Source organism: Corapipo altera, unplaced genomic scaffold, assembly GCF_003945725.1.
Source record: "Corapipo altera isolate COAL_440 unplaced genomic scaffold, ASM394572v1 249, whole genome shotgun sequence".
Classification (NCBI taxonomy): domain Eukaryota; kingdom Metazoa; phylum Chordata; class Aves; order Passeriformes; family Pipridae; genus Corapipo; species Corapipo altera.
Window position 1 is genome coordinate 1308994 of NW_020884982.1, and position 21927 is coordinate 1330920.

The following is a 21927-nucleotide window of genomic DNA, read 5'->3' on the forward strand; positions in this document are numbered from 1 at the left end:
TATAAATCCAGCAACAGTGGGAAAACAGATACATACAGCACCTTCTCAACTTCACTATCAGCCTGGCTCACCTGTAAAACCAGACAGTGATCTCAGAGTACCTCAGAGAGGAGATGAACTCAAATGTTGCAGCCAGATTACAATTCATAGGTCTGCAGTTATCCTTGGATGCCTGCACTATGGGAACACCTACAGCAGAATTTCCGCATCTAAACTCAGGCTTAGTCCATGCCAAAAGGATTTTGCCTGGAGTCCAGGCCCAGCTACAGCATCAGAGCTTTGCTAGACACGGGTACGGCTGCGGCATCCTTCCTTCTGTAAAATGGGCTATACCAGCAAATCTTACCCACGTACTTTACCAAGTCTCCACCAGTTCCTCCTCACAGGACAGGAATCTGTAGTGAAGATATAAGGGCCCAGTTTAGATTTAGTCTATTCAAAGTCTATTTGTAGGCACTTTTGATCATTACACTCACAAATTTTTGTGAGTGTAAGGCACACATACCATACAACTTACACATCTGTACTTTTTGTAGCTGTCCAGCAAGACTGCGAGCAAAGCATCTTCTTCTCCTCCCCACTAGTGGCATATGTGTTAGTTTAACACTGCTCTGGGCATCTATTTCTATTATTGACTACGAAATAGTCAATAATAGAAAGCACTGTGAACAAGGACCATATCCAACTGGTTACAGGTCTGCTTGTATCCCAAGTGTCCCCTGATTATCCCTGGGCTCCTACAATCTGAACACATTGTGCCCTAATATGACCAAGATCTTAATCCCCTCCCCTTCAGAGGGTTGTATTTGGATTTACAAACTCTGCTGCTGGATTTATCGAAGCAGGAGCCGTTCCTCACCTCTCCTCCAGCCACACCCTGTGCAAGGCTGCGTCTGCTCACCAGTGTCCAACTCTGCTCTGCCCATGGGTGGCACATCCAGGGGACCACCAAGCTTGTGGATCCCACTGAGCGCCACCTCAGCCTGATCCAGGTAAAGATTTGGGAATTTTTGTGTACGATCAGTGGCAGGAACTAAATGTACTCTGAGCACCAGCGAGGTCATGGGCAGTGGACCTCACACACTGAGGCCCCTGCCTGCAGTTGGATGTTCAATTTGAGGTTACAAAGAGGTGGTTTGACGTTTAAATGTCACACACTTCTGTGTGACGATGCAAATAGGGTATGTTTTCATGAAGCAAATTTATGGCCAACTCTGCCTTAATGCAGTATTTTCTGAGCAGCAGGTTCATGTGTTCCTCCCATCTCAGTTCACTCCTTGTGTACTATCCAATTACAGTTTCTACAGTCACTCCTCCTCAAACTCTCCTAGCATCAGAACACCCTCTATTTTGTATATATTTACATGTATGTCTGTTTATCTACGTATATTTGTACACATGTCATGGTAATCACCTTCCTTCCCCCTTCCAAACTTTTCCCACTATCAAAACCAATAGTCCTCCCCTTGACCTTGCCCTGAACTTGTACTAAAGTCATGGGAATTTCTGCTTTGACTTCATCTCATTTTTAATCCAAGCCCCAAACCATGAGCTCAAAACAAGCCTCCACCACAGGCTCAGTTCCTCATCCCCTGCAGTGCTCTGCAGGGCATTTGAAGGAATGGTGTTCAAAAGAAGAGATGGGGAATGGATTTTGTCTCAGCAAACTAATCCCACTGTGAGAGCAAGAAAGTTGGAGCACTGAACACCACCAAGGAGCTCATATCTAGAATGCATGAATGCTTTTCTGCACTGATGAGTCCATCATAGGTACCAGTGCGTCACAGACAAGGCACAGACCTTCTTTTTCCTACGTTAGATGCTCTTTCCCACACACAAAGCCAAACTGCAACACATGCTTCTTGACCAAAGACATAAATGCAGCTGACCTAAATCCAGTACTGGCTAAACCCAGTTCTCCCAAGTCACACAACAGAGTTAACCTTCACTACTGAGTAAATCAGGGCAGCTACTCTCATACATCTGCTGCAAAGGGGAGGTGAAAAAACACATTAGCTTCTATCAAGATTTAAGGTAAGGTGTGCTTGTGACGACTCCTGTATCTCAAGCCTTAGTTCCACACACTCTTGAGTGCCAAAAGGAGTTCCATCCTTTGCCCTTCTCATTCCCACCCCCACACTGCCCTGTCTCTTCTGGTGGTATAGATGTATGTGTGGTCTCACAACAAACTGGAGCAGGGAACCAGCATGGATGACAGCAGGTAGTCATGACAGCTTCTTTCAACAGGAGTGCCAGATGAGAGGATTTATGCAACCACAGCCTGTTTATCTCAGCACAAAAACATAGGAACTAAACGTGTGTTTCCCTCTGGTATCTAATCCAGCACAGGCAGGGGGGCTGCTGTTGAAAGAGGTGGTCCTTCTCCATGTCCAAAAGTCGTATCTTTTTGTTTTGGAAGGGGGTTAATTTTCAGTTGGAGCGGGATCCCCGTGGAGCCCGGGCCGGGGCGCACGGACGGAGGGGCAGCTGCCCCGCGGGGCTGGGGACTGATTTGAGGCCTCTTGGTCACCAGATCCGGTCCAAGAGAAGCAGCAGGAGTTTGCAGCCAGGACTGAGTGAGAACCGGACTGTTCCTTCAACAGCAGCCTGTTGTCATGCTGGATTACTCATCACGTGAAGGCAAACTCCAAGCAATATGAGTTATTCAATCACATTGCTCTGAAGTCCTGTCCACACACTCAGCCACTGATCACCCAGACTCCACCTCCATGACTGCCTCTTCCCAAAAGGAAGAGCTGAACACAGCTAACAGGCCATCTTTCTGCTGGAACGTGTCATCCTGGCAGCAGAAGGCTCTGTAATCTGACACGAAAACTTGTAGCAAGACTTTGTGGCCGGAACAGATTGAGATAAGAAATTAGTGAGGGTAATGAGCCATTGGAATAATTTACCTGGGGAACTAGTGCAGTCTCTCGCTTGATATCTTGAAATCAAGACTGGCTACTTTTCTAGTAGAATTCTGGATTCGATGCAGTGATAACCAGCTGGGAATGTAAATATCTGCCAGGGGTCAGGTTAAGGCATCTGCCCCCAAATGGCTGATGATACAAACGTCAACTGTGTGATCACCTCATGAAAGAGAGAAATAATTCCTCTCTGTACAGCCCAAGTGCCAAAACAGTAGAGCACAACTACATTTGCACTGAAGTCACTGCTAAGTACTTCATTAAAAGATTCGGCTGGAGTTCAGTGAGGAGCTGCAAAGGAATTGCAAAACTTCCCAGGCATGACTACTGAAATAAACTAGCTATGGATAATTTAGCTAAACAGTAACTAAGTAAACAACATCAAGCTGGAAAGATACCAGATGACAGAAAGCACAGTAACTCTTAGAATCAAACATCCTTGGAATAAAATATGATTCCAATTACGAATTTGAAATCCCTTGCGGGCTGTTTCTTAAATTTTGCCTGGAATAACCACTGAGACTGAACATAATTTACAGGAATACAAACTAATTAAATAAAACAGCCCACTTTAAACCAGACTCCAAAGTAGATTACATTAAAAAGAAGAAAAAAATTAGAAAAAAAATCAAAAACTATAACGTAATTTGGCTCTTTCCTGCTAGAAAGCACTTGAAACAAGTGAACCGTAAGAAAGGATAAGACTCAACAGAACAAGAGTAAGAACATCCTTCTAAAGTCAGCAAGATGAAATAAAAAAAAAAATTAGGCCGGGGAACAGACTCTTACTGGCAAAATCTATCAGGATGCACAAGAGGTTCCCAGAGGAAGTATTTGTGTCCCACTATTTCAGACAGCAGGAACACTGACCTCAGGCCCTACTGTCACTAGGGCCTAGACCATATAACCCCACTGAGATCTACCCAGACCGCTGGGCTGCTGTACAGGCAGGACAGGAGCTGCTCCCAGCATTAACAAAGAATTAAGAAGAATTCAGATATGGTACAACTTCAACTCTGATTTACAGATACCTCCTGCTCACCCAATTCAGGCACAGTTCTGAAATCTGGGTCACCCATACATTATTCCTCCAAAACAAGCCACCTCCCCCCCCGTGCAACCCTTTTAAAGGACTCTGCCCTTATCCAAGCCATCTCCAAGTCATTTAGATTATGAGGAACTCCAGAACACCAGAGAATCAGGTCACAAAACTTCCAACAACAAGTTACAGATGTGGCTTGGTCCAAGAGGAACAGGCTTCTCAAGGAGAAGCCAACAGCATCCACATCCAGTCTGCAACAAGTCAACACCAACGAATTGAGCTCAGATCTCCTCCTCGGACCCTGTAATCCCTACCAGGTTTGATCCAGGTTTTGGCCAACATCTGGGAATACACGAAGCATCAAGCGTGAGGACAAACATGGGTGGTGGAAGCAGGACGGGTCAGGAGAGAGCCGTGGGAGCTCGGAATCCCCCGCAGCAGGTTGTTTGGGGCGCTGGGGTTGCCATCGGAGTTGCTGCGGTGGCCGGGACTGCGGGAAGGAGGCAGGAAGCGAGCAGCGGGCAGGGATCTCGCCTCGCGTTCCTCTGCCTTCCCTCCGTGACAGGCCATAAAAGTCACGAGGCGAGGAGGAAAAACAACGAAGTGTCCAGAGTTCACCCTCGCGGCTCCCGGGCCGCGGCTCCCGGCGGGAGCTGGAAAACCCAAGCGAGCACACCGTGGGATCTCGCTCCTGCGTGGGAGGCACCACCATTTCTGCGGGAAGAGGCTCGGGCTGCTTGGCAGCCGAGCCTGGGACCGGGCCTGCGCTGCGGGCCCTCCCCGCTGCCGCCGGCGGGCGGGGGGGAGCGGCGGGGCGGGCGCTGCCGTCGGGGCGCGGAGCCCCCGCGGAGGATGCGGGACCCCCGTGCGGAGGATGCGGACCCCGGCGCTGCCCCGGGGCGGGCGGGCAGCCGCGCCCTTGGCCGCCTCTTGGCGGGCACCGGGGCTCCCGCAGCGCCCCCGCGGCGGGGGGGGCTCCGCGCCCCGACGGCACCCGCACCGCGCACCCGCACCGGGAGGAGCGAGCAGCTCCTTCCCCGGAGCTCCCCTCCTCCCGTCCCCCCTCGGGTCCTAAAATGGTGGGTCGGCCGCCCTGCCTCCCCTTTCCTTCCCCCCTTGTCCCCCCCCTCCGCCCCGCGCTCCCCCGAGCCCGCCCGTCGCCCCCGCCCCGGCCCCGCGGGGCAGCCGCCCCTCCGTCCGTGCGCCCCGGCCCGGGCTCTGCGGGGATCCGGCGCCAGGCCCGCGCCTATCCCGGGAACACCGATCCCGGGAACACAGCAACGCCTCTCCCGGGAATACGGCAACGCCTCCCCCCCCCCCCCCCCCCTTACCCGCCCCCGGCTCGCCTCGCGGGGCCGGGGCCAGCGCTGCCCCCCCCGGCGCCCCTCGGCCGCCGCCCGCCCTCCCGCCGCCCTGCGCGGGGCCGCAGGTGTGTCATGAGCGCCGAGCGGGCCCAGGTGAGCCGGGCACACCTACAGGAAGGCAGGCGGGCCGCCCTGATTGGCGAGCGGGGCCGCGGCCGCGCTCCGACGGCACCGCGGCGGGGCAGGGCCGGGCCGGGCCGGGCAGGGCGGCCGAGGGGCCGCCGCGGGACACGGCGCGTCCTGTGCCCGCTCCTGTCCCCGCTCCTGTCCCCGCTCCTGCGCCCGGCCGGGAAAAGCCGCCCCCGACGCGTCCGAGCGCAAGGTATTTTCCTTCCTTTTTTTTTTTTTTTTTTTTAATTGAATAATATGAATGTGGGTGAAGGGCCTGGAGGGGAAGCCGTACGGGTGGCTGAGGGCACTTGGTGTGTTCAGCCCGGAGGAGAGAGCACTGTCCCTGAGGACAGACCTCACAGCATCTGCAGCTTCCTCACGAGGGGCCGCGGAGGGGCAGGCACTGACCTCTGCTCTATGAGCAGGGACAGGACCCGAGGGAACGGCTGGAGCTGTGTCAGGGGAGGGTCAGGTTGGATATTCGGAAAAGTTTTTTCCCCCAGAGCACTGAACAGGCTCCCCAGGGTAGTGGGCACAGCACCAAGGCTGACAGAGCTCAAGGAGCGTTTGGACAATGCTCTCAGGCACATGGTGTGACTCTTGGGGATGATCCTGTGCTGGGCTAAGAGCTGGACTCGGTGTTCCTTCCAGTTCAGAATATTCTGTGATTCTGTAATAACTGCATCCTCCCCCTGGGTTTGGGCAAGGGGAGAAAGCTTGGTTGCTTTGCCTCCAGGGTGCACCTGACCCACTTGATCCCGACTCAAGAAACAGAGGGGCTTTTTATTTTTTAAGTTTCCTTCATTAGCTGAGTCTCTTGTTTTCCCTCTCCTTAGCTGTACATGCGTGAAGACCTTGTGTTTCCTCCCAACAGGCAGCCGGGGTTTTAAGGAAAAGTGCCGGGTTGTCCCAGACTTTACAGGATTACAGGATCCCAGGATTACATCTGAGATCGTCAGATAAATGTAAATGAATGAAACATCTGAATTTAGAAGAAACTGAGTGGGACGTGGGTAAAAAAACTCTGTAGGCTGCATTAAAAAGCTGAATCCGCAGCTCAAATTCTTGGGTATTCTCTCCTAGGTACACTGGTAAATATCTTGAGCAGCCCTGCCTGCATCTAAGCTTTGTTTGGCTGTGCTCAGCTGTGGACTGAAAGGAGACAGCACATCAGTTCCCAGTAAAGGTGATTCTGTCCCTGTCTGCCTGTTTGACTGCAGTGACAGGGGTTCACAGCCCGTAGGGAGATTTCCCCCACATGGGAGAGTGGAACAGAGCCTGGCAGAGAAAAGGCACAAATAAAGGGAAAGAAGAAGGGAGGAGGACAACTAGATACAAGACAGTATGTGTTTGGGATGTCTGGGAGTAGCAGGAAAAAGGGAAACCCTAACACAGCTGATTATTGTGATCATGGAAAAAAAAGGGCGAATTCAGAAGTTTTAGGGTTGCTTGGCGTTTCCATTTTATGGCAAAATAAACAGAGTAGGTTGCTTTGTTTTTCACTGTCCCAGTTTTACTAATTGCAGTACAGATGCCTGGATTTGCTTAAAGGGGTACAGGATTTATATAAGGATGCACTTTCCTTCAGCATAGATCTTTGCTGATCAAGAATGCAAGGGTGTGCAAAGAATTATGCTCAACAGGTGACTGAGGATGGCTTCACCTGTATTTTCTGTCTCCTCAAATTGATATCCAGAGTCATCTCTTTGATAAGTCTCTCCTTTTTTTTTTTCCCCTAATCATTTCCTGAGGCTTGCACAGGTGTGTGTCCTCCAGGATGTGCTCTGAAGAGTTCAGCAAAAGAGAGGAGAGAGCTTGGCCTGACCAGGGACATCGTACTCGTGCTGCTGCCTTCTGATTCCATAACTCCTTTGTGTGGATGACTTTTTCCAGCAGAGTGGATCAGCTTCTGCCATTGAGATTCCTATTCCACATCACTGTGTTTATAGTCAACAGTGAGGAAAGGGATACTTCAAATTCCCAAAGGTCACAAAATACTGGGAAATCAACTCTGAATCATGTCTCTCTTACGTTGGTGCTCAAACTTCTGGGACATTACATAAATAGGTGATGCTTCTTCCTACTGCATTTTAGAAGTTCCTAGCAGCCGGCAGTAGGCTGGAATTCCTCATCCTGACTGGAAAACAGCACCTCTGTCATTCGGAAAAGGGCAGCTCATTGTCTAAGAAGGGCTTAATCTTTACACCTGTCCTTGCACCTCCAGCATCTGCAGAGGCAATTTTCTTCTTGCTTTTGTGAATCATATCCCGAGATACCTTGCTTTCTCTGGCCATTGCACAGAGAGTTTGAATGCCTGACTTTTCTTCATGCCTTACTTGGATTGAAAAGTGCCTGAAGTTAAAATGTGGAGCTCTCAGTATCACTACGTGTATCCTTCTGTGGGCCAAGCTCTCATTCCCTAACTTCGTGGGAACTGGACTCCTAAATTCTGTGTGGGCCTGTGCAAAATTGCAGTGCCATTGAAGTGCTTCTGCCAGTGACAATGAAGAACAGATGGGCTCCAGAATCCCTGAGGCTGGCTGGCATTTCTGGAGACCATCTAGCCCACCCCCTGGCTCAGAACAGAGTCAGCTGGAGCTGCTCAGCACTGTGTCCAGTTGGGGTTTTAATATCTTGAGAGTCCAGTCTCTCTGGGCAATCTGGCCCAGTTTAACGATCCTCATGGTAAAAGAAACAGTTTTCTTATGTTTAGAACATCTGCATGTCTGGAACCCTGCACAGGGTAAGCAGGTGAGGTCCTGTTCCATGCTGGGACTGTCCCCCCTTTAAGAAGGTGAGCTACAGTGAGTCAATGTTTTTTTGCCAGGGGATCCTTGAGGGTCCTCCCCTGGCAAGGTGAGAGCCAGCATTAGTGGGAGGTGGGACAGGGAGCAGCACAGAGGTGTCCCAGGTGGACTGGGCTGCACTGTGTCCTATCTCAGCCCACTGAACTCTGGGCCGCACCACCTGAGTACCTGGGATGCCCCTTTCCCTGCAAGGAAAGCCTCTTACTGCAAAGAGGCCCAGCAGCAACAGGAGCAGGGCCCTGTACCTTGATGTGCTCCTGCTTCCTGCAGTGCCTTGTGCTATCAGCAGGCTGAGAGGCAGCTTGGACACTGCCCTCCCACTCAGACATCCTCCTCGTAAACATCCTGTCCCGCTGAAGCCCGGTGCTGTCACGTCCTCACTGCTCCACAGCAGACATTGTTCTGGGTTTGATTCTCCTACACACAAAGCACACAGTTGTGCGTGTAGAAAGCCAGGCAGACAGCAGGACAGAACCTGGCAGTAACTCTTGGTTAAGCTGCTGACATGCCAAAAGTACTGCAGAGGAAGGGAGTTCTCTAAGGGTCTTAAAATTAACTAAAATCATCTGCTTGAGCCTCCTTGGAAAACCAATTCCCTCTCCTAGGCATGTTTAGCAGCTATACCTTACTCCAAGCAGGTGCAAACCTGGTTGTATGACAAGAAGAACCTTTGTAATCATGGAAAGTAGCAGAAGAGTGGACTGGAAGCTGAGCTGGAGTAAGTTTACACAAGCGGCAAGTAAAACACCCATCCCCAGTGAGTCAGGTCCGGCTGTTTCCTTCATTTCCTCCAAGGCTTGCTGGGAACATCCAGCGGTAACAGCCCTTCGTCTCCTTTCCTGCCCCTTGTTTACAGCTCTCCCTCGGGAGGGAGCAGAGTCCCAGCATCCAGCACTGTGTTTTCACTGCAGCACACAGGGAAGTGCAGACTCCCCCAGGCCTCAGCTCAGCTTCGGTACCGCAGTGCACTTGTTGCATTTGTAGGTGCCAGTGCCAGCACCTCCTCGAGCGACGGCAGCTGCTCGACCAAAAGAGGAAAAAAGGTCACATTTCCACAGTTTGCTCATGTTTTGGTTTTTTTTGTTTTTATCTTGAATACACCCTTATGATTGATGGAGGTTCTCTGTTCTTACAGCCATTGCTTTGGATTCAGTCCGGTAGGGCAGAAGGGATACACTGGAATATTACGCTGTTGGAGTGTGCAAACCATCTCTCGGGGATATGGCTTTGAGCTTCCCTGGTTCAGATGAAGGTGTATCTCATGCTCTGATTTCCCCACATGACAGCAGCTGGGGAGGAGCAGTATTTTTAGCTTTTGTTTCTTGCTTTACTTACAGGAAGTCCCTCATTTGTGGAAGTGAGCTTGGGCCGGACTTAGTCTGGGAATCTGCTTCCGTGCCAGCTATAGGTGCAGTTTTAAGGGTGAACTCCTGCTGTTGTCTGGCAGAGCCCTCACTTATCACAGGTGTGCAAGAAACTGTGAACTTCACATAGACAAGTACTGATTTCTGGAATCTTCCCTGAAATTTGTTCAAGGATGTGTCCAAGTGCCTGTGACAGAAAGGCTTAGGAAAATGCAGAGTTGGGAAAGTCCTTCAGATGATATGACCAGAGATGCCTTCCTATGTAAAACTGGTTATAAACCCACATAATCTGAGTTAATAATAGTAGCACTGAGACAAAACTCATATTGTCAAAGAGCAAGTACATCCCAAGAGAAGCAGGCACAGACTGAAAAGGGTTCTCAAGTGCCTTCTCCCCTGGGAATCCCAAATAGCCTGCAGCCAACAAGTGACCTAGATACAACGTGTTTGCTCCTACAGAATAAAACCAGGAACAAAATAATCCTCTAAAATTATATATCTTTATAATCCTTATTCAACTTCATTTTTTTTTCATACAAAAAGGATTAAGGACTCCTTGTACAAATGGAAACACCTGCATAGTGTTTCCTGCTCATCAGTAGTATTTGGCAACTTAGCAATTGAATTTTCAGTGAAATAGGAGCAAGCTTTTACATTTTTACAAAGACTTTCCTCAGCCAAATTTGCAGAAATTATATTTGATATACCTAATGCAGTTTAACACCACCCTCCTTCCTTCCTGTTGAATATATGGCTTTTTAAGCCCTATTCCCACCTGATTAATATAGAGAGATCTATATTGAAGTGTCCCTGCAGGTAAATAACACGAGTTTGAGATAGAGGGTTTTTTTTCCCCAAAACACAAAGCTTGAACTAGTATATGGAAAAGATGGTTTATGACTAAGAACATAAATAAGGACATTTTTTGTAGTTTACATTGAATGCCAGCAATAGGTGTCTTTTACTGAGTAAAACTATTGCAGTGATTTCTGGCCTGTTGTCCACAAACATCAGGAGACCTAGGAAATACAAGGTAATATCTGTAAACAAGGATCCAAAAAATAAATACAGGTTAGAAAACTCAGTGCTTAAGATGTACTCATTCCCCCAGTTGGACAAGGAGAAAGACAGGAAAGCTTTTAAAGGGCTTTGCCGCTACTTCCTCATCAAAAGTTTTAATTCTTGGTAATCCAGACTCACAACACTGATCTTACTATCCAGAAGTACCACAAACAAATTTTGAAAAACCTTAATGCAAGCTGGTTATGCAAACATTTCCAAGCAGCTGTTCTTGCACAGCAATCCACATAGGCAATTCCAAGCTCAGTTACAATTTTAAGGAAATCTTTGAGATTATCCTTTTTCCCCTGTGAGTTGATCCATGCAAAGGATACCCCAGTTGCTTGTTCCTGGCAGGTGTCTCTCACAGACTGAAATCCTCTGTTGCAGCTCCCAGGGAAGCTTTAGGAGGCAGCTCTTGGTTTCCTGTTGGTGCTTTCAATTTCTGTGTTTTGTGACTCTGAACACTGCAACAAAGCTATTTTTTCCCCCAATCCCTCTGTGATCTCCCATACACGTGGCCTTCAAAGGTCTCTGAGAACAGCTGAGAGCTTTGTGGGCTGCAGCGCTGGGGAGCAGCAGCTTCCTGAGGATATTGCAGTCTGGTCCAGGCAGTGAGGCTGCTGTGGTGTCTCCAGCTGTCTGGGATCCAGTTCTTCAGATCCCTGTCTTGAATATTGCCTCCCCTGCACAGGAGACTAATTTGTTAACAGCTTTGCTCCTCTGTGCTCCTCTCCTGGGGCTCCATCCAGAGCTCAGACTGTAATTCATAGCCTCAGTTCCTTAAAGCTGTCATTTCCTCTCTTTATTCCTGCAATATTCCTGATCCTACAGGCATTTAAGAACCAGATACTCCTTGCAGATTGGTGGGGTGGATGGCCTGTGAATTTGGCCTCTTGGGATGGAGAAAGTTGGTGGAGATGAGCACACAGACAAAGGGGAATTTGCCAGCGTCGTGTCCAGCTGTCCTTCCTGCGCAGTGGCCGCAGAGGGACAGGGAGCTGTGCAGAAGATAATTGCTTGAATAAGATGCAAACCTGAAGCAGAGCCCTAATGCTGTGTCTCGGTGCAGTAAGTTGTTTCCCAGCCCACTCCCTACACACCTCTCCCTTTCACATCCACATGCAGGTAATTGCTGGATTTGAGTCTCTGACAGACTTGCTGCTTGACTTTACCTGCAGCTCACTGACTGATGTTTCCCTTCCTTAGGAGTGAGAAAAGGCTTAAATAGAGAGGATATATGATCCATTTTCTTCTTTTCCTCTTTGAGAAGTCCAGGAGAAGACTACTAAGATTCGTAAAATTCTTACACTCCATTTGCTAAGGCAAGAATTTAAGCAAAGTCTTCCTCTGAACTTTTCTGGCATATATGGGTGTTCATGGCAATAACTTAACTTAGGGGGGTGTATGACACTCACAGCCCTCTGTAGAAACGATGCTGATAACAAATCAATTCACTACCAGAACAACCAGCACACTTCATTCTGCCTTTCTGTTCTGTTTAGGCTCAGGTAGGCCAGTTACCCTGTGGTCATTTCTTCAGGGTTTCTGCTCAGCTGTGAGCCCTAGAAGTAAATCATTGTAAGGAAAAGGTGGAATACAGACAAAATCACATCACTGCAGATGTGATTTATTTAGATCTTACTCAAGTCCAGAGCTGCTGAAATGGTTAGGACCTCTGCAAAACTGAGCATGGAGAGCAAAAACAAAAGCAGTGTGCTGCCTTCCAGGGGCTTGAAATATATTCCTCTGGTTCCAACAGAAAGGGAGCTGCCTGTGTGCAGGTTTTTGCCCATGCAGGCAGCTGCAGCACCTCAGTGTGAGCAGCAGAGGTGAGAGGATGACACTCAGCTTTCCCCTGTGCTCACAACAGCAGCACTGCCTCTGCCCCAACCCCATCCAGTCATCCCATCTCTGCCCACTGGGAAACCACTGTGCTAGGAAGCTGCCTCTTCCTAGATGAGATCCTCATAGGATAATGTCCGTCCAAGTGGTGTTGCTTGTGGTGTAGGTCAGTAGTGATGACTCAGACCAGCCCTCTTGTTGGTTAGACACAAAATCCAGTCCACAAAAAGATTAATTTGTCCCATTCACCAATAAAGAGGGTTCCATTAATTAAAAAATTGCACACAAAAGTTCCTAGTTTGTATTAAGATCCTCTTGAATGGCTGTGAAATCAAGCACTTAAAAGTACAGAAATCCCAAATTCTCCCTGTGACCTGGATGTAGCATTTGGGGTTTTGTTTTGGCTTTTATTGGTAGATAAAATTGCACATAACAGTGTAACTTTTAATGAGATTAGTACAGTAATTTCTCATCAGCTTAGTTTTTGCAGAGGAGCATAAACAGCTGAAATGTGCCTCCCTCCACATTCAGCATCTTTGCATGAGTCCTTGAGGTGGAGGTCTCCAAGCCTGGAGTGCCCCCTCATGGGAAGCTGTTCCAGATGCTGTTTCCTGCATCCAGGTGGGAGGACATGAACACAAACACCCTCCTGTTTGTTGCACATGCTCCTGTATGTTGGTGAGGTCAGTACAGCATCACACCAGCAGGTTTAAAGAACAACTTGGCTTTCCCTCTCAGTTTTTGTGAGGCTCAGGCAGGCAATTGCACTGGATTACTGTTAAGGCTTTTTCTGAGAGTGCTCAAGAAAGATCTATCATTCTATTGTAGTTTCAGCTTTTTAGAATAAAATATTAGCCACAGGAGGAAATGAAAGCCCCTTGTTCAGCTCAAGGCACACAAGTGAGGCTGGCACACATAACAGGGAGGTGTGTGGGGCTGCAGACTGGCTCCTCACTCCATGTCTGCATGGTGGAGATCAGGTTTAGCCCAAAGAAACCATCCGTAGTCTTTTCCTGGACAGAGAAGGGTTGTCAGGCACTGGAAGGAAATCCTACTGCCTGGAATACTCTCCCCTGTAGTGCAAATTATTTCTCCTATTTATGACGGCTACAGGAGAAACCCATCTCCTCTAGGCTTTGCCTGATATCTCTTCATCCCCTACCCTGCAGAAGGTTGGTGGCCCTTGATCTCCTACCCCATCCTGACATCCTCAACATTCAGTACTAACCACACATCACTGAACCCTCAACCTGCTCCAGAAACTGCCAGGAGGTCCTTGTTGTGGTTCTCCAAAACACCTGCAAGGTGCTGGTCCAGCATAACAACTCAGCAGGGTCTTCCTGGAGAGCATAGCCATGGTCACAGGCATCTTCTGTGGGACCAAGCCCTTCCTTTAACCAAACTTTCATGTAGTTGCTGATCACTTGCTAGGCCTTGAAAATGCCTGTTCTCTACTGGACCGTGGTAACACAAGACCAAACCCCAGCTAGGCCACCCATGGCAGCTTTCCTGGAGGCCCTAAACTTAACATGGATCCTGTAATGGCCCACAAATTTAATACCAGAAAAATGAGCACAGGTTCCTGAAGTCACCTCTGTGATGTTGGCTTGTTTTATACCAAGAGGGGATTCCCCATGCCCCTCACTCCACTCAGCTATGGAAAAAGAAGCCTTTCTCATATGATGGATTGTAAAGATGGATGTGAGCTTGGAGAGAAACACACCCATGCACTTGGCCTGGGGAAGTATTGTTTGGAGCTCTGATGCCATTGTTGGAAGGGCAGACTGAAGCAGGATTGTTTCGTTTCAGCAAAAACACAAAGGCTTTTGTCCTCAGCACACAGAAAGGGCCTTTTTTGTGATTCATACTGTGAGATATTTTTAGTTTTCTTTGCATTTAGTTAAGAAAGGCACAAGAATAATACTGCAAATAAAAGCAGAATGACCCTATAAAAAGAGTGGGTTTTCTACCTTAGAAAAACACTCACTGCATTGCATGGGATGCTCAGCTTGTAGACTGGCTGAGGTAGGGACCACATCCTTGTCCTGTGCTCAGTGTGCTTTTGTCACAGAGAGATGACTCTTCTGACACCTCCTGGGACAGGTGAGTTGCAGCCCCCCAAAAAAACCTGAGAGAATAAAGAAACAAAGACCAAAAAGTTTAAAAGTTAGCTTTTCACAACTGCAATTCAGTGGATATGAGATCTAGATATTTGATGTTCCATTCCCTGGACCTCCTTCTTGTTGGTGATTCTCAAAAAACCAACATGATCTCCCCAGGCCCATAGTACTTTTGTTATCCAAATGCTAAACTTTTTATTCTTATCATTTATGCCTTTAATGGTCTGTGTGATATGCATGGGTGCTTTTTACTTTATTTTGGAAAAGGATAGATGGATCTTTGCTTTCCAAAGGCTGAGGGATAGCATGACAGTCCATCTACTGAGAGATGTCTGGTTAACTTCTCAAGCTTCTAGTGCAGGGGGTTTCACAACCTCCCACATAATCTATTCCAGTGCAGGCTTATTCAGAGAACATTTTTGCAACACCCAGCCTTTTTCTTTTCTCCTGTCTTCTTTCCTTTCATGGAAATTAAGTTGATTAGATCCTATTGTTGTCCTTCCTGCAGTGTAATCGCTGCCTCTCTTCACAAAAACCTCTCATGTGCTGCAACTGCACTATCATGTCCTGCCCTATTTCCAGCCTCCTGTAGCCTCAACAAACCCACTTCCCCCACTTCTTCCCAGAGATTGTTTTCCAAACCTCTTATCCCTGCAGATGTTCTCCCGTGCCCGTGCTCCTGCCTGGACCGGGTTTACTGTTCCCTGCCTGGTTTCAGTTGTGGTTTCTTGCTTCTCTCCGGCCACGTGCTGGTGCCGCCCAGCCTGGGCACCCCCTTCCCCATTCCCAGGGGCTTCCCGTGGTGGGCCAGGATTCCTGCTGGGGCTGAGCAGGGATGCTGCGTGGGCGCAGGGGGGGAACCTCAGAACCAGGTGCTGGGAGCAGGATGCCAGGCCCCCAGGCCCTGTCGAGCACAGGAACCAGCATGTGCAGTTCACTCCTCGCACCTCCCAGCCCTGCCAGGAAACCAGTGTCCTTGCCTTGTGGGGTTTGTCCTTAATTCCCAGGTTCAGGAAAGTCACCAGCTCTCTCCTCAGGTGTTCTCGGATCATAAAATCACAGAATGGTTTGGGTCTGAAGGGACCTTAAAGATCATCCAGTTCCAACCCCCTGCCATGGGCAGGAATACTTCCCACTAGCCCAGATTGCTCAGAGGCCCATCCAACCTGGCCTTGGATACTGCCAGGGATGGGGCAGCCACAACTTCTCTGGGCAACCTGTGCCAAGGCCTCACCACCCTCACAGGAAAGAATTTCTTCCTAAGATCCAATCTAAACCTCCTCTCTGTCAGTTTAAATCTATTACCCTTCGTCCTGTCACTCCAGGCCCTCAGAAATAGCCTCTCCTCCATCTTTCATGTATGACCCCTCTAATATTGAATGGCCACGTAAGGTCTCCCTGGAGACTTCTCTTCTTCAGGCTGAACAACCCCAACTCTCTCAGCCTTTCCTCATAGGAGAAGACAATTTCTGATTCATTTCTGGCAATCTGTTTTGGAGATTCTCTTAGGAGGCAGAGGTCCCCATCTTCTAAGGGATGTGAGCATTTCAGGATCTCTTAGAGAGGAAGGGCTACCAAAAAAACAGGTGTAGGTCCTGTCCTTCATTTTAGGAGCACCAGCTTCCAGGCTCAGTTGGAGTTAACCAGCCCCACATTTGGCTCTTGACAGTCCTTGTATCAGCTGTTTCAGTGGACAGCAGTGGAAGTCCTGGTCACATGCAGTGTTACAGAATCAAATCCTTACAGTCTAAAGACCCCAAACAGTACATAGAGAGCTCATTATTACCAATATTCCAATTAATACTTTATTATAAAATTGACACATTCTGCAGTTGTTTATTTTACTTTCTTCCCAACACCCCTTTCCCCGTAAATCATCCTTTTGTCCTTCCCATGTTCCCAACAGATTCAGTGACCCCAAACCAAGTATTTTGACCTTCTGCCTGGACAAGATATTACATAAACTGCCAAACAACATGGATAAGGGCAGTCTGTCCCTGCTGATCCTCCCATGGGGATGCCAGTGAGAGCTCTCTGCTGTACCTGGCCACTGATCCCTGCCTATAGGAGCCTGCTCATCTCTGATTCCTCTAAGACCTTGTTAAATTTGATTGAAATGAGCCAGTTGGTTACTCTGTGACAAATGGGGGGCTGACAATGGGATAAAAAAGCCTAATTTCCTCAAGCAACTAGAGAAAAAAAAACCCTTTATGAGCCTGTCAAAAGTAGAGAATGAAATTAATCCCCAAATCTTAAAATACATATTTTTTTAAAAATCAAATAGAGTATCTAAACTGTCTTCTGCTTTCAAAACTTCTGGGGAGAAGTGGACACTCTTAGGTGGTGAATCATCCAACCTATTTTAGTGTCGACCTTAGGAGTAGGTGAGTCATGCTCTAGAAATGCTTCTTCAATATTTGAATAAGGGGCTCTTCTTATTTTGTTTGATGGCTTATTCTCAGTTTGTTATTACTTAAAATATTTTGAAATTATTTTTTGTTTTAATACAGAGTTAATCTTCGCTCAAGATGAGGATGGGCTGATAATACACCTTTCTCTGAGAGCTGTGGTTTCAAAAATTCAGCAGTTTCACTCCTGTGATTTTGCAGTTTGTCTTCTGGAAGGGATGTGTGGAATAGAAACAATGAAGAAGTAAGACCAAAGAAGATAGAAGCCCAGAGGCAAAAAAGGTGAGCAAGTCAGAATCTGAAACAACAGAGTCAGGAAACACAGATGATGTGGTTTCTGTGAAAAGCTTGTTTGTTCAGTTAGAGGGAAAGGGAATTTGTGTATGCATGGCTGCAGTTTTACTAGCTGCATGTAAAAAAAACGCAGATTGATTTATTGGATACACTATCCAATATCATATTGTTATATTAGATACTATAGGATATCAGGATATACTGTTACAGGTTTTATATGTGTGTGTGTGTGTTTGTGCTGTTGTAGACTCCAAACCTGCGTGCAGAGGAACTTGACAGAGAAGAGGCTGTGCATGGACAGTGGTAAGGGGTGGGATAAACAATTTTTTTCTTCCATCCAGCAATCCAGCTTTTAAAAGTTGCATCTTTAACCTTTCAGTATAGCCGAGAAACACTTGCAGATGGCAGCTGGCTCCAGGGATGATCCCCTAATGTAAGGATCTCTGTCTACAAAAGTTGAGGATGATTTTTTTCAGTTGTCTGAGTTTTCCCTGGAGACCCTTTCTGTATCAGGGCAGCACGTGCAGCTGCTCTATTTTGAAACAAGTATGCTGTGCCATTGCTCCTGCAATATGTGCCAGGAGTTTGCTGTTGCTTTCTCTGTCTTCCTGCTTTTTCTTGCTTCTTGCTGATTCCATCAGCGTAGGATCATGGAAGGAGCAATGTGGGAAGTGGTTTAACTTGGCAGGACATAGACCTGAGCAATAATTCATGTCCCTGTGTGGTTGTCTCCCAGCCCTAGGCCAGGTTTAGAGGTTCTTCATCACAGACATTTTATTCTCTGTGTTCTATTTGCTTTTCCCTCCCATTGAGCCTTTGTTAAGAGCAACTATTGAGCTGCATTCAGTGTCCTTTTTTATATGGGTTCTTATGAAAGCTGTATTTTAAACCCTATGTTGTATAAAATGTGTCTATAGACTTGACTTATGAAAAGGGTGATAGACTAAAGCATAAAACTAATTTAATTGGGCAGAAGACAGAACTTCATTTAAAATAAATGAACACACTCTTATTACCCAAGTAAGCACCACCCAAGCTATTCATGGAATGGCATTTGCCTTTAATAAATATTTTCCACAATACATGCAAGTTATTCATGGAATGGAATTCATTTTTAATAAAAGTTTATGTAATGCTGACCACTCGGGACTCCTAGGAATTAAAGATTTAATAAGAACATGGTCTGTCATCTTATTTTTCTTGATTTTTGACCTCAGAGCTATAAAAGTGGTTGTAATGTGAGGTTTTTTCAGTTCCAGACCCCTTGAACATTTCCATTACATGTAGGCCGTACTAATAAGTCTTTGTTTTTCTTTGTGACCTCTCATAGATCCCTCAGTACTTGTTTTAATGCCCTCCCAAAAAAATCAGTGGCTTGTAGGTTGAAAGTTTGGGGTATATTTGTGATGACTTCTATTATGGGGGGGTGGGGTACTATTTTAAAACAAAATATAATTGTGGGTGCTTTCATTATTGCAGGTACTGATGACAAATCCCCTTTGGTCCCTTTGGCTGTTCAGCCATTAATCTTTGGGAAAAGTGAGTGGCAGGAGCCTTTGCTGGAAGTGGCTGTGGGGCACAGCAAGCCTTGGCCAGGAGGAGCAGAAGATATTTTGCCGACTGAGTCATGGTATTAAATGTGCTTTTTACAGTGAAATTCATTGTAAGAGTGAAGCAGGTCATTGGTATTTAATCTGAACCAGAGTTGTGCAACTTCATGTGACTCTGCAGGAGATGGGTTCCCGTGATAGGTTCCTCATCCAGGGCTATGAAGCTCTTCCAGGCAAAACATGTCCTTGTGGTTATGCCTTTTCTTTCATTTCTTCTTGCTTACGTAGAAAACCTGTATGTGTAACAATTTGAAAGGCTTTTAAAATTTCTTAAATAAAATTATTCATTGATAAGTAAGTGCCTCAGTGGAAATACACATATTTTATTTTAATACATAATATGTAATTAGAAAACCATGTAATAATCTATTCTTTGAAAGAGAAAGGAGAATTCTGAACTAAGTTTCATGGTGGCTGATTTTGCAGCAGTATTGTGTGCAATATTTTTGGTTTATACTGCAGGGCAGGGGTGACAACTCTTTCTATTTTTAATTTTGTGTCTTAATGATAGAGATAATTCACAGTAGTTTCTTTTGTATTTTTCTCAGTTGGCTGTGCCTAATGCAGTCAAACCATGAAATATGTATATTATTGTGGGATGAGACGCTTACAGCATGAAATAGATCATCAGTATTTAAACTCTGACCTCTAAGTTTGATAAAAAAACTTCTTAGATCAGGTGTTTAGGTGTTAATAATAATAATAAAGACACAAATAATAATAATGATAAAGACACAAAGCTGAACTTTCATTTCACTCTTTCTACTATCAACTTTACAATGGATTTAAAATATTTGTTCTGAAGTGTTTCTTGCTTTCAGAAAAAGGCTATATGCAGTTTTTTTGCAAAGGAAAATGTGAGATTTACAGCTGAAATGGAAGTTTATATGCAAAGGCATTTTTTTCCCTGTTTTATTTATGTATTAGTTGGTTTAGGTAGCACTGCTTTATCTAAATCTTGTACAGTATTTATTAGTGAATGTTAACTACTCAACAGTCCTAGGAGTGGAAGCAGTGGGAGAGGAATGGAGCCTCGGTTCTTCAGCTCAGAATATAATAATATAAAGACTTCACATTGGATCCCATTTAAATTAAATAACTTATTTTCCTACAGAACTTCTAGCCAGTTTTCTTCCCTGTCTATTTAATTTTTCAGGGTTGATTTGGGAGTTTTTTTAACTGCTTGTCATTCCTGGGTGCAATTCTGAGATATAAAAAGGCAGTATTTGCACAGCTTTTTGATTTCTTGGGACAAACCCTAAATATAGAAGGGGTGGCTTTGTCCACAGTTTCAGCTGCTGCAGTTGTCATTGTCATAAAGGCAGGAAAACAGACCCAAGTGCACCATGGAAGGTAAGATGGTTTGTGGTTGGACTTGATGATCTTAAAGGTCTTTTCCACCCTAACACATTCTGTGATTCTATGGCTGGGTGGCTTTGTTTTCATTCTTGTTTTTCATTGCGCCCTTCCAGTCCCTGAAGGGAGCCTACAAGAAGGATGGAGAGAGTGTATTTGAAAGGGCCTGGAGTGACAGGACAAGGGGCAATGGCTTCAAACTGACAGAGAGCAGGTTTAGATTGGGTATCAGGATGAAATTGTTCCCTGTGAGGGTGGGGAGGCCCTGGCACAGGTTGCCCAGAGAAGCTGTGGCTGCCCCATCCCTGGAAGTGTTCAAGGCCAGGTTGGATGGGCCTCAGAGCAACCTGGGATAGTGGAAGGTGTCCCTGCCCATGGCAGGAGGTTGGAACTGGATGATCTTTAAGGTCCCTTCCAACCCAAACCATTTTATGATTCCCTGTGAGAGCTTAGATCACATGTAATTCCACAACACTCATGAAAAGCAAGAAAATGACATAGTCTTTAGAAGCCACAAAATACCTGTGAGTCAAAAAACCCTGCCCAAGGAAGGGAAAACTCTTCACTCACAAGTAATTTCTAAATGACTACACAAATGTGGGAAGTCACACATTTGTCCTTGGCGATCTCCAATAAAAGTCCCGTGTCTCTGCAGTTTCTCTTAGGTTGAGAAAATAGGTGCTGCAGCTGATGGGAGAGTCTCTGCTAGAAGATGACAGGCTGTTGGAAAAGACAGTGAGCAGAACACTGCACTGCATGGCAAGGAACAAGGCTGGCAGCCACATATTTCTGGCATGAGCCAATTTTTTCTTTTCTTGGAAGAGCAGACACAGCCTTTGGCCAGTGAGGTATGTTTTAGGTGTGACTCCCAGTCACGATTCTGTTTAAATAGACTTAATTTTAAGATTTTTCAAATTTTCAGATTTTCTTTTAAATTGATAGGTAAGTCAAGGGTTAAAACAAAACGGGACTTTTATTAGACTCGGTGCATTGTCTGGGAGAACCTGCAGGACTCACCCTGCCTGCCCTCTCCTGCAGGTAAACAAACCAATGGATCCTCCTCTGTGGCTTTAACAGCACCGAAACGTTTCCAGCCCTCCACGGAGGGGGAATGAATATGCTCAATTTCTTTCCTCGGGCCTGAAAGTACTTCTGGGCTGGTTTACCTTTGTCAGTCAGCTTGGCTTCTTGGGGACCATTTTGCCCTCTTTCTTTTCATTATGTGTGGCAGAGGCTGCGGCTCCATGTTAAAAATTCTGCAGTTTAAGAGATTCTCTTTTCTCGTTTCACCCCTTTCCGCACACACCCCTCCCACGTGCCACAGCTGAATGCCCTCCCCATTACAGGCACTCAATGGCAGGTTTCACTGCCCTGTTCTAAGTAGTTCCCTGTTGAAAAGGGGACAAAGGATGGATGTTAATGTGCTTTTGCCTGGCAGTCAGGAGTGGGTTGGGGTTTGGTAAGCACTGGCCTGCTGTCAGAGCGATTGCACCATAGAGTTCACCTTCAAAAACACCACCATTTGAAACAGAGATGCCTCATGTTTTCCCTCTTAAACCTATTTTATGCCTCCTAAATCCATAATAAATGACCTAAAGAACAGGCAGTTGCCTTGGATGC

At 46.6% G+C, this 21927-nt stretch overlaps 1 protein-coding gene and 1 long non-coding RNA gene across 15 annotated transcripts in view; one reads left to right on the top strand and one right to left on the bottom strand.

Annotated features, from left to right (window-relative positions):
• Nucleotides 1-5380, bottom strand: part of ARHGEF5 (Rho guanine nucleotide exchange factor 5) — a 35860-nt gene extending 30480 nt beyond the window's left edge. The window contains exon 1 of one of the 3 annotated variants that reach the window (XM_027665920.1): nucleotides 5301-5380. Coding sequence is in view for 2 of the 3 variants with exons in the window: in XM_027665919.1 (XP_027521720.1) it covers nucleotides 4284-4349 (66 nt within the window). In the remaining variant the exon portion in view is untranslated. Of the gene's footprint in view, nucleotides 1-4283; nucleotides 4709-5300 lie in introns of those variants that run through there. The other 2 variants (XM_027665919.1, XM_027665918.1) reach the window with 2 other exon arrangements.
• A 151-nt stretch (nucleotides 5381-5531) lies between these two features.
• Nucleotides 5532-21165, top strand: LOC113957976. Of its 12 annotated transcripts, none has more exons than XR_003531353.1 (8): nucleotides 5532-5655; nucleotides 6528-6630; nucleotides 7196-7475; nucleotides 8158-8195; nucleotides 9589-9716; nucleotides 17150-17329; nucleotides 17589-17644; nucleotides 18821-19226. It is a non-coding gene; the product is annotated as an uncharacterized LOC113957976 (long non-coding RNA). The 12 variants fall into 12 exon arrangements; XR_003531358.1 differs by lacking the exons at nucleotides 8158-8195; nucleotides 9589-9716 and adding exons at nucleotides 20108-20304; nucleotides 20963-21165 and having other exon boundaries at nucleotides 5534-5655; nucleotides 18821-18971; XR_003531352.1 differs by lacking the exon at nucleotides 8158-8195 and having other exon boundaries at nucleotides 5533-5655.
• The last annotated feature ends 762 nt before the right edge of the window (nucleotides 21166-21927 follow it).